Raw genomic sequence first — 12,637 nt, forward strand, 5'->3', positions numbered from 1 at the left:
CGGAGCGCGCGCCTCGGCCCCGCGGCAAGAGACTCTACGCGTCTGGATAGGTTGCGAACGCGACTTCCCCGCCCACCTCGCCGCTCGGCGCACTCCGATTGGCCGGTGTTGGCGCGAAGGTGCGCGAGTCATCCCTCACGCAGGGGCGGCAGGAAACAATAGAGGCCGCGCGCGCAGAGCGAGCGCCCGCAGGCTCCCCGCCCCTCCCGCAACGCTCAACCCCGGGATCCCCGCCGGCTTGCCTACCCGCCATGGCCGACAAGGAAGGTGAGGGTTCCGGGGCGGCCCCAGGAGAGTGGGGAGTGCCGGGGTTGCGTAGCGGCCTCGAATCGGCCTAACAGTGAGGACAGGCCAGACTCAGCTGAGTGTCGTCCCCGCCATCGCAGGAGTGAGGAGAATCGCCCCGCAGGGCGGGTTAACGGCGCGCCAGCTCCTCCAGAGCAGAGGCCCCGGCGCAGCGGCTTGAGGCAGGCGTTTGGGTCCCCGGCGGGTGTTTGGTCCTTCTCCACACGCCCTGTCGGTCTGCTCGCCTCTCTTCGGGTCCTCCCTGCAGTGCTTGCTACCCGCAAGGGCCGGTGCTCCGGCCTCCCCGCCGGTTCTGTGCTCCTCCCGACGCCGTCGCCCGAGCGGCTAACGGCATTTGGCAGCGATGAGCCCAGCAGTTAAAGCCCCGCGAGGCCGGACAGCGGCGTTGGTGGCTGTGCCTCGAGGAGATTTAGACAGATCTCCATTTCAGAATCGGGATTTAGGAGTGCCGGTGGCTTTGGAAGTGTTTACTCGGTTTCCATTTGTGGTCGCTAACTTAATTTGTTTTTTTTATTTTTTAGCAGCCTTTGATGACGCAGTAGAAGAACGTGTGATCAACGAAGAATACAAAATATGGAAAAAGAACACCCCTTTTCTTTACGATTTGGTGATGACCCATGCTCTGGAGTGGCCTAGCCTAACTGCACAGTGGCTTCCAGATGTAACCAGGTGATAAGAATCCGTTGAATGTCATTTTGTTGTGTTCTCAGTGTAGATTTCTCACATTGATTATCCTTGTTTTCCTCTCTGCAGTCACCCGGAGCGGACACGTGATCTGAACCTATTGGGAACATTTTTTTTCTAGGCCAAAAAAGACAAAATGTGAAACTACTTTGCAATTTACCTGATAAGTGAAAACATGTTGATGTCTTCTTTTTCTGATAACTGAACTGAATAGGCGTATTATAACTGTAGTAGACCAAACAGTAATGTAAAATGTGTCAGCTTTCAAAAAGTGATTATGGTGAATGCAGTTCTTTCAACAAAAAAATTTTGAATCTCACAGTCATTTGTACTATCTGGTTAATACAAAGATGATTGTGACATGATAACCTGCCACTCAGAACCTGTAAAAATTACATGTGTATTGAGTAAGTACATTTCTGCAAAATTCAGGACTTTGGAAGTCAGGATATTTGTGAAATGTGGTTGTTTGACTATGTTTCTGCTCAAAAAATAATTGACAATTTATGCAAATATTGTTAATAACAATATGAGCCTGCTAACCTCCCATTGACATTTAAAAGGGGGGGTATCTGTTCTAAGAATTTTTTTTATTAATTTCTTTTTAATTAGAGGATAATTGCTTTACAGTATTATATTAATTTCTGCCATACATCAGATGAAGTAGCAATAAGTATGCTTACGTCCCTTCCCTTTTGAACCTCCCTTTTTGTCCTAAGTATGTGAATTAGGAGTTCCCATATTCAGTTGATTATCAGAATTATTTGAGTTCAGGGTAAGAGGAGTCATTTCTGTTAGGAATTATCAGTAGTTCAGACCACTTAGGAACTTGTGGCAGGATACTTAAAAATAGTTTGAGTTGTAATTCTAGATTTACTATAGTCAGGTGCTAAATTATATTGGACCAAAGGGTCCCAAATATTGGCCACCCTGTCCTTACTAAATCATTCTGGACAAGCTTTCCATGTAATGTGATTAGCTAGGCTTGGAAAACAGTGAGACTGAATAACCCAAGGCTGAAATCTGTGCTTTGCTCTTAGTAGCTTTCTGCTTTACAGATGGAAATGAATAAGCCTTTCTGCAGGATTGGACATTGGTCCAAATACCCTTCCTTTATTTTGGTATTGTACTTGTATAACAGTGTTACTTATTTTTTTAGGATGGGATTACTTACAACAACTCTCCCTAATATCTGTTTAATGTGTGTCTGTGTGTTTTGGTGTTTATTTATATTCTGTTTCTTAGAAAGAATGATACAGTTGTAGTTTTGTAATATTATTCTTCACTTCCGCACTTCCTTTAGTTGTTTAACTTTGTAAATACAAGTACCCCAACTTTATGTTGGCAGCCCTCTTATATTTCCTCTTCTTTTTCCACATAGGGTATCTGAAACTGTGCAGAGGAATTGCTGCTGGTTATCTCTAAACCCAGCTTCTGAGCTCTACTTGAATTTCCACTGCCTGTTATTATTGGTGTCTTCTCTGGAGTATCTTATTAGCTTCCCCAACATGATGTATTCCAAACTAAGTATATTTTTTCTATGGCAATACCAACCCAGCTTTTTTCTGTTGTTTCTATTTCTCCTTATCGTAGTTGACTTTGGTTTGTCATTTCTTAGGTCTGTTCCGGGCCCCGCCTCGCCTCCCCCAAGCCCTTTCTTGATTTGACAGTCTGTTTATAAGCCCTGATGGATTCTTATGTAGCATCTTTCCCATCTAAACTGGGGTTCTCAGACTTTTAACAGGCATCATAATGAGCTGAAGGAATCGGAAAACTTTTTGTTGTTGTTGTTTACACTGGCCATGCCATGAAGCTTGCAGAATCTTAGTTCACCAGCCAGGAATTGAGAAAGCATTGAGTCCTAACCACTGGACTACCAGGAAATTCCCTGTAGAACAGATTGTTAAGCACCACAAATCATCCCCCCTAAGTTTGTCATTGAGTATGTCTATAGTGGATTCAAGAATTTCCATGTAGGAGTTTCCAGATAATGTTGATGCTTTTGTTCCCCATACTACACTTGAACCTCTGCTTTATGCTTTACACTGAATTAATCCTTCTGACATAACTCAAATTATGGTACATCCCTTATGAATGTTCCATGGTTCTTTGTTCCTTTTAGTAGAGTTCAGAATACCTTAAGCAAACATTCAGTACCCTAGAGTCTGATTTCAATCTGCTTTTTGACCTACTCTCCCACTGTTTTCCCACATTTAAAGTCAGATTTAGATTTCAGTCCTAGTTCTGTTACTTAGTTAATCTTAGACCACCCCACGGGCTATGGCCTGCCAGACTCCTCTGTCCGTGGAATTCTCCAGGCAAGAAGACTGGAGTGGGTAGCCATTCCCTTCTCCAGTTGATCTTCCTGACTCAGTGATTGAACCCAGGTCTCCTGCATTGCAGGCAGATTAACTGTCTGAGCCACCAAGGAAGTCAGTTTTCCCAAACCATCTTTAAATTAGAATATTACTTCATAGTGTTATAACCTTCATCTTTGCTTACCTCCCTTGGAATACTGTTTGTTTTTCAAAGCTCTTGTCCTCCTCTTCTGGGTTTTATCTCATTTTGAGACATTAGCTTACCTGATGTCAGTCCCTTTCTATTTTAATGAGGTAACCAGGAGTGTTCATATACCCAACAATTGGTTTTTTTCTCTCCAGCTCCTTGTAAAGGATGAATAATTAATTTTTATTTTATTCCGTCGGACTTTTTCCTCAAAAGTAATTGTAAATATTTGGCCAAGTTAAGAAATAATTATGAAATTAAGTGGCATGTGGTACCTGCCCTCAGCTCTATGGAAGATATGTTAAAAGTAAGGAAATACGGCTCTTAATGACTTCTTTCTCTCAAAACCTATTTGTAATAATGTTTTGTATATACGTGTATGTCACTGACTTTGTGGTCTCTGTTAGTTTACTAAACTGAATATTGACCATATGTTGCTATTACAGACCAGAAGGGAAAGATTTCAGTATTCATCGACTTGTCCTGGGGACACACACGTCGGATGAACAAAACCACCTTGTGATAGCCAGCGTGCAGCTCCCTAATGATGATGCTCAGTTTGATGCTTCACACTACGACAGTGAAAAAGGAGGTAGGAGTCCTAATTAAGGTGAAGGAAGGAATGATACTTATTTTGGTTATATTTTTGTGTCTCTGAGTTATCATAAAAAAGTGGGTACAGTTTGAAAAAGTAGCCTCTCAAGTTAAGAACAAGATATTAAGCTTTGGAAAGCCTGATTTTCAGTATAGATATTAGATATCAGAAGACAGGTAACATGTACTTGGTTCTGTACTACTTCTATAAACTTTCTTGAACTAAATTTGGTGGTAGGCAAATTTCAAGAAGCTAAAATCCACCATATATTATTGCCATGCATGCTTGCATTCTCAACATGGAAGATACTGCCCCTGGGGAATTGAAAATTGATTCTCAGAGTGGGGTATATGTGAAAACAGTCTTATTCTTTGAACTGTTTCAAGCATAGATATACATAGCATGCATAAACAAATACACAGGTTATCTGTGGTATTAGAATTTCATTAAGGTGTCAGAATATCTTATAGGGCAATAATGGGGGGGGGGGAGATTGAAAAGCACTGGCTTAAATTACCCTTTCCAGGTTTAAGTGATAGAAAGGACTTTATTATGGTATTTGCTGTATAGTATATAAAAATTAAATGAGTGTTTAATTATATCCTAATTTTAGGTGGTAACCTTAGGGCTTAACTATTCATGAATTATTTTTTTCCCTTTCAGAAGAGATAGAAATGAGTGGGTTTCCTTTATTGTCCTTGAACTCAAATTATTACCAAAGGTAGAAGATAGACTTTCAGTATTGAGATTTGTGGCCCCAGAAAATGAATCTGTAATGTTTTCTTATCTTAGATTTCTCCTGATTAATGGAATCCATCCTTTATCTAAGTTATTTTGGTTTCCAGTTATTTGCCAAGATTGTAATGTGCAGTTATTCTTTTGATCATTCCGTATTTAGCTTAGCAGAATGCAAAATAAGTTCTTAGGATAAGAGCCAGCAAACATGATTTTGCGTCACTGACCTGTGTGTGTGAACTATAGGATATGGTTACTGCAGCGATATTCTCTGGGTAGGCATTAGTAGTGATGGAGGGGTCTCTGCTTAAATTGCAAGGGGCATAGGTTCAATCCCTGGTTGGAGAACTAAGATCCCATATGCCGCACAGCCAAAAATAGCAAATTTTTTTTGTTGTTGGAAAGAAAGAATCAAAAGACTAGGCCTTGGGACCCTGTTGTGCTGCTCACTAGCTGTGTAGTTTGAGGATGAATCTTTCAGCCTCCCTGAGCTTGTTTTCTTTTTATTAAGACAGACTGTCTTTAAATAGAATTTTTAGTTATTTAGGCATAAAGCAAATATTCTGATTGGTAATGTAATAAATCATCTTTAAAAATTGAAGCAGGGCTTTCCCTGGTGGTCCAGTGGTTAGGACTTCCTGCTTTTAGTGGGGAGTGGGGGACGTGCTGTTTGATCCCTAGTCTGGGAAATAAGATGTCACAAGCCCACGTAGTGCAGACAAAAAAAAAATGGAAGCAACTGTGTGAACCCCTCGCCACATAAATCTGTCCTTTATGGATCACTGTTAAATTGATAGTTTTCTGAATGATTTATCCCAATTATTGGATCACTCACTCAACAGATAACATTAAGTACTTAGGCTAGGCAGTTTTTCTTTGTACTGGGAATATAAGATAAAATATACTTCCCAGCCTCATGTATCCCAGCCATCTTTTTTGTTAGCATATGGGAATGTGCCTCCTTTTGATGGCTTATACTATGCTGTAGTTAACCATCCCTCAATTAACATTTAAGTGGTTTCCAATCTTTTGACTTCAAAAACAGTCTTTGTGCATATATCTTGCATAGTTTTGCTGTAGAACAATTATCTAAATTGAATGTTGATTAATTCTCAAGGACATTTTCAAGTGTATTGGTACTGCTAAGTTGCCCTCCAAAAAAGACTCAATTTCACTAGTAGCAGATACATGGATGTCTGTTGCTGCATGCTTTTACCAACATTGAATGCTGCGCTCTCATTTTACTTTGTTGTTGTTAGAGGGGTGTTTTCTTTCTTGGTTTTGGTGTTTGTGTCATTTGGTTTTTAATGGCTGCTTCAGGGAGCTTACAGAATCTTAGTTCCCCCACCAGGAATTGCATCAGCACCCTTGACAGCGAAAGTACAGAGTCTTGACCACTGGACCTCCAGGGATTCCCTAACTTGCTTTTTAAGTTATTTGTGATGTTGGACTTATTTTAAAATATTTATCTTTTGTCTGTCTCTTGAGCTGCCTATTTATGTGTTTTCCTCATTTTTTCTTTTGGGTTAACTATATATGTAATGTAAGTTATCCCTAACTAATAGGTTATAGATAATTTTTCCCGTTTGTTTTATAATCTTGAATCCTATCTGCTTAAATTTATGACTGTGCTGGATCCTTGCTGCTGGGCAGGCTTTTCTCTAGTTACAGCAGGAGGGCCTCCTTGTGGTGCACTGGCTTCTCATCGCAGTGGTTTCTCTTATTGCGGAGCACAGGCTCTGGGGTGCATGGGCTTCAGTGGCTGTGGCTCCTGGGCTCTAGACCACAGGCTCAATAGTTGTGGCACATGGGCCTAGTTGCTTCGCAGCATGTGGGATCTTCTCAGATCAAGGCTGGAACCCATGTCTCCTGCATTGGCAGGCGGATTCTTGACCACTGAGCCACAGCTATTTAGTTGGGTTCTTTACCACTGAGTCCCCTATTTACTTTAGAAGCTGTGAAGTTTTAATTATCCACCTTTCCTTTGGTGTCCTTCAGATTTTGTCATTCTTTGAAAGGCCTTTATCACTCCAAGGTTTTAAAATAGTTATCTGTTTTCTGGTACTTCTCTGTTTTAACCATTAAAATTAAAAATAGATGATTTACAGTGTTGTGTTTCAGATGTTCAACATAATGATTCATTGGGTGTTTTGTTTTTGTTTTTCCCATATTTCATTAAGGCTCCCACAACATTGAGTAGAAATCCTTATGTTGTTGTTGTTTAATCGATAAGTCTGTCCCACTCTTTGCATGCCCATGGACTGCAGCACACCAGCTTCACTATCTCCTGGAGTTTGCTCAAACTCATGTCCATTGAGTCAGTGATGCTCTCTAGCCATCTCATCCTCTGCAGCCCCCTTCTCCGTTTGCCTTCAGTCTTTCCCAGCATCTTCATATCTGAAGTTGTTAATATTTCTCCCACAACCTTGATTCCAGCTTGTGATTCATCTAGCCAGGCATTTCACGTGATGAACTCTGCATATAAGTTAAATAAGAAGGGTGACCGTATACAGCCTTGACGTACTTCTTCCCCAATTTGGAATCAGTCTGTCGTTCCATGACTGGTTCTAACTGTTGCTTCTTGACCTGCATACAGCTTTCTCAGACAGATAAGGTGGTCTGGTATTCCCATCTCTTTAAGAATTTTCCAGTTTGTTGTGCCACACAGTCAAAGTGTAGTCAGTGAAGCAGAGAATTAGATGGTTTTCTGAAATTTTCTTGCTTTCTCTATGATCCAACAAATGTTGCCAATTTGATCTCTGGTTCCTCTGCCTTTTCCAAACCTAGCTTGTACATCTGGAAGTTCTAAATCCTTGTTGATTATCTATTTTGTTTTTGGAGTGGCATCAAACCAATTTGCTTTTGCCGATTTGCTTTTCTGATGATACCTTTATCCCCCTAATACTTAACACTAAAGAAACTATGAAAATAGAAGTAATATATATGATATGATTGTATGACTACATACATCCCCCTATTTAATCCTCACAAGAAAACTGGGTAACTTCCCCTAAAGTCACATACCTTCCTTTTCTCTTCCTTTTCCCTCTCCTTCTTCCTTCAAATCACTCAGATGGCTGGACAAGCTTGGAGCTTAAAGGGGAGCAGGTGCTCTTTCCATATGGTCTCAACAGTGGCGGAAGTAGATGCATACCAGTGTCTGTTAAAGCTTCTTAAGTGGTTGTTACATAGATTTCTAGTCCCTCCTTGCCCTCAGATGAAGTGTCCTAAACTCTGAGATCGAACTATTAAAATTGATTACCATTTGCTTAACCCCATTTGATCTGAGGTACAAAAAATCATTGAACTTTCAAGATGAAAGAACAAAAAATTGACTTAGGCTTGTTCTGACATTTAAAAGAATTTATGTATTTGTATTACATTCAGCCCAGCTGTGATCACATTTGAAGCCCTGAAAATAGATTAGGTTTGAATTTTTACTTCAGACTCTGTTACCAAGATCTTGAAATATCGAGTCTATTTTTAGCAACTTATTGGGGAATTGGTTTTGAGGGGGAGTGTTTGTTTTTGAGTTATCTTTAGTCTTCTACTTCAGTTATATGTAATAAACTAGTATTAAGTCATGGTGAAATAATTAGAATATTTGACTAAAGATGTTGCAACTTATTCTTAGTTGCAAAATGTTTATGGACTAAAAAAATGGCAAAGTGGTAGAAATTAGAATGCTGGTTATCTAGTTTGTCCAGCAGTATTGGGAGGGATACAGAAGTGTCGTGTGAGGGTGAGAGGGCTAGAGATGTTCCATGTTTTTATCTGGGTGGTAACTCCCCTGATGTATACATATGTAAAAACTCATCAGGCTCCACAGTTTAAGCATATTGTTATGTTTCAGTGTTTTTAAATAGTATTTTACGAGGGAAGCAAACAAAATAGTAATGTAGTTAGACCTTGATAGTCATTCACTGTACTGTACATTGATACCTCAGTCTTTCTTCCCTACATCAGATTTGGTGTTTTTGCTCTCACCTTAAATTTGGTCAGTCCCTGATTGTTTGTTAAATAGATAAATCCTCATCTTCATAAATCTCAGTTGTGAATCCTCTAAGCTGATTTTTTTTTAACACGTACACACTGATATCGTTACGCGTTTGTTTATTTTTGGCTGCACTGGTTCTTTATTGCTGTCTGCGGGCTTTGTCAGTTGCAGAGTGGGGGCTGCTTTCTCGTGTCAGAGCACAGGCTCTAGGTGCATGGGCCTCAGTAGTTGCACCACAGGGGCGCATTAGTTGTAGCTTGCAGGCCCTGGAGCGTGCAGGCTTCAGTAGTTGTTGCTCTGTGGCGTGTGGAATCTTCCTGGACCAGGGATTGAATCCAAGTTCTGTTGTACTTTAACCCCAGGTAGCGGGGGAGAGGGTGCCTCTGGTTAGTAGTATGTTGTTGTTGTTTAGTTGGTAAGTCTTATCTTGACTCTTTGCAAGCCCATGGACTGTAGCCCACCAGTATTCTCCATCCATGGGATTTCCCTGGCAAGAATACTGGAGTGGGTTGCCATTTTCTTCTTTGGGGGATCTTCCCTACCCAGGGATCGAACCTGTGTTTCCTGCATTGGCAGGCAGATTCTTTACCACTGAGGCACCAGGAAAGCCCTAGTAGTATATAGCTGATAAATTGTGTGCTTATCTCCCTGTGTTTGGACTAAAAGTTCTTTGAGATCACATATCCTAATCATGCCTTCTTTTTGCATTATAGATATTTGTGGTCTAGAATTCTGGAGGGAGATTGGTTTAATGTTTTTCTTCCCCTCCTCTTTGAGAATCTGTTTTGAACTGTTTTTAGGCTGTTAGCTTGTTTGAACCACTGCTTTGCAGTGTATAAAATTATTTTGAGGTTGAATGTTATCTGCTTATCATATTACCCAACTTATCAAACCTGTGTCTCCTGCATTGGCAGGTGGATTCTTTACCATTGAGCCACCTTTACCAAGATTTATATAATGACAAATTATATTCTTAAACATTTTCTAATGGTACTTGGGAGAACTCTGTAAGTGCAAGCAGTCAAATGTGAATAAAGTATGTTTTTGTCTAGTTCTTGCCTACCTGGTTTATTTCAGCCAAGGACTCTGGTTGGCAAGTGTAAGTGAAGGGTCAGGAAAATTGAACCAGCTGTTGTGGCTCTGTTTTTCCTCGCTAATACGAGCAAAGGTGTCAGTATTTCAGAAACGTTACCCCAAACTAGAGATTGAAAGGGACTAGAGAGAGTCCCCTCAAGAGGGAGGGACTCTTTAGTACCTAGCACACTGTGTATGTATTTGATATTCATTAAAATAGTAACTTAAGATTTTATTTATTGAGCATAGTTTTATTTTTTTACAAAGGCTTAAAAGCCACTTAGTGAGAATCTTTGAAGTGGAGTCAATAGTGTTTCTTACTTTTAGATAGTGATATAATACTTATTGGGTATATAATTACCGAAATCATTTTAGTCATAGCTGAAAGTATCATAGCCGAAAGGGATCAGAAAAATGGGAATTCATTTTAGGTTCTGCTATAGTCATGTCACCATGAGCAAATTAATGTAGGTTATCTGAGCTCCTCTTTCCCATGTGAAATATTTGGAGATAATTCCTCCCTACTCTGTAGAGTTATGGTAAGAAATAATTGAAATAAGGAGTGTGCACTTTATATTGCTAATAAATATTGATACTGCTTCTAGTATTATACCAGTTCATTTATTAAAAGCCTTGCCTGTGTCAAACTTTGAGTGACATAGAGTACTTCTTGCTTTGTCCTCATTTGCAATTAATATCTTATTTACAGAATTTGGAGGTTTTGGCTCGGTTAGTGGAAAAATTGAAATAGAAATCAAGATCAACCATGAAGGAGAGGTAAACAGGGCACGCTATATGCCCCAGAACCCTTGCATCATTGCAACAAAGACTCCATCCAGTGATGTTCTTGTTTTTGACTATACAAAACATCCTTCTAAACCAGGTATCTTCTCTCTTCTATTCAAAGCAAATGATATATCACTACAGGAATACATTGCTTCTCTCAGTTTTAATTGCTAACTTATTCTTTGTGTATCTTAACATCTTGTGAATTATGTTGATATGTGTACTACTCCTTCATCCTTCTTGCCTACATCTGGAAAAAGAAATTGCTTTTTTACATAGAACAGAATGTGACGCTTTTAAATATTATGTATTTGGTCATAGTCTGTATTTCTCATAAAAAATAAGAGCTTTAGACCTCTTGATAAAAATTCCATTATGCTAAGTAGGTCCAACCAGGCAGTGGACTGGATAGTCTTGATGTGTCTGTTACTTTGTAGACCCTTCTGGAGAGTGCAACCCAGACTTGCGTCTCCGTGGACATCAGAAGGAAGGCTATGGGCTTTCTTGGAACCCAAATCTCAGTGGGCACTTACTGAGTGCTTCAGATGACCACGTGCGTATCCTTCCCAGTGTGAAGCACATCTGGGCTAGTTGTATCAACGTTTTCCTCTGGGGTGTATGAGGAAGTGAGACTCTTTCTTTTATATAATAGCTCATTTTTCTCATTTAAGACCATCTGCCTGTGGGACATAAGTGCTGTTCCAAAGGAAGGGAAAGTTGTGGATGCAAAGACCATCTTCACAGGGCACACGGCAGTAGTAGAGGATGTCTCCTGGCATCTGCTCCATGAGTCCCTCTTTGGGTCGGTTGCTGATGATCAGAAACTCATGATGTGAGTTGAATCCATCTTTTTCTCAATATATTATCTAAGTTGTATAATATTTGATTATCCATTTTAAGCTTTCCCTCTCCCCGTTTTTTTTTTTCTTTCATTGAAGCTGGGATACTCGTTCAAACAATACTTCCAAACCAAGCCACTCAGTTGATGCTCACACTGCTGAAGTGAACTGCCTTTCTTTCAATCCTTATAGTGAGTTCATTCTTGCCACAGGATCAGCTGACAAGGTTAGTGTGATTTATTTTTACAAAAAGACAAAGGGTGATTTCTCTGGCTTCTTTAGAATGCACAGAGATCTTTTAGTTGTGGATTTTCTCATTAAAAAATTTTTTATTGATTACTCTTGCTTTCCTTTCTGTACATAGACTGTTGCCCTGTGGGATCTGAGAAATCTGAAACTTAAGTTGCATTCCTTTGAATCACATAAGGATGAAATATTCCAGGTAAGAGAAACTAATGCTCCTAGTGTTTTTAATCAACCTTATGCCTGACCTGTGTCTCTTCTCTTATTTCCATTTCTTGGTAACTTGCCATATCCATTTTAATTTCACAGTTCAATCCTAAAGTACTGACTCCCAAATTTTCTGCCTAATCAATTTAATTAAGCTTCTTTCTTAATATGCAGAGCCCTCTGACTCAGTTTAAGAAATATTTGTTACATTATGTTCAAAACTGAATGCAAAGGCACTGTGTGTAACGCTGAAAGTACTTGGGTAGATTGTGTGGGTGAGCTGTACTTTAGTTCTTAGGTCAGTGTTGGATGACATTTGGCATTTACCTGTTTCGGCTGCGTCAGGTCATCATTGCAGGGATCTTTTGTTGCATTGCACAGGCTTCTCTAGGTGTGGCTTGTGGGTTTTTGTTGCCCTGCAGTGTGTGGGATCTTAGTTCCTTGATCAGGGATCAAACATTTGTCTCCTACATTGTAGGGTGGATTTTTAAGCAGTGGACCACCAGGAAACTCCCCTCTCCTCAGTTTTCTAATTGATAGATTTTTTTCTCACATACAGGTTCAGTGGTCGCCTCACAATGAGACTATTTTGGCTTCCAGTGGTACTGATCGTAGACTGAATGTCTGGGATTTAAGGTACGTCTTGTTAAATTACTCTTTGTGAAG

At 40.1% G+C, this 12,637-nt stretch overlaps 1 protein-coding gene across 1 annotated transcript in view; it reads left to right on the plus strand.

The window, feature by feature from the left end:
* Window positions 119-12,637, plus strand: part of RBBP4 (RB binding protein 4, chromatin remodeling factor) — a 16,889-nt gene continuing 4,370 nt past the window's right edge. The window contains exons 1-9 of the mRNA XM_018057874.1: window positions 119-267; window positions 828-975; window positions 3,942-4,087; window positions 10,606-10,779; window positions 11,120-11,235; window positions 11,354-11,514; window positions 11,621-11,747; window positions 11,886-11,963; window positions 12,531-12,607. Of these exons, the coding sequence (XP_017913363.1) occupies window positions 252-267; window positions 828-975; window positions 3,942-4,087; window positions 10,606-10,779; window positions 11,120-11,235; window positions 11,354-11,514; window positions 11,621-11,747; window positions 11,886-11,963; window positions 12,531-12,607 (1,043 nt within the window). The 5' untranslated portion in view covers window positions 119-251. The remainder of the gene's footprint in view (window positions 268-827; window positions 976-3,941; window positions 4,088-10,605; window positions 10,780-11,119; window positions 11,236-11,353; window positions 11,515-11,620; window positions 11,748-11,885; window positions 11,964-12,530; window positions 12,608-12,637) is intronic.

This window comes from Capra hircus, chromosome 2 (genome assembly GCF_001704415.2).
Source record: "Capra hircus breed San Clemente chromosome 2, ASM170441v1, whole genome shotgun sequence".
NCBI lineage: Eukaryota > Metazoa > Chordata > Mammalia > Artiodactyla > Bovidae > Capra > Capra hircus.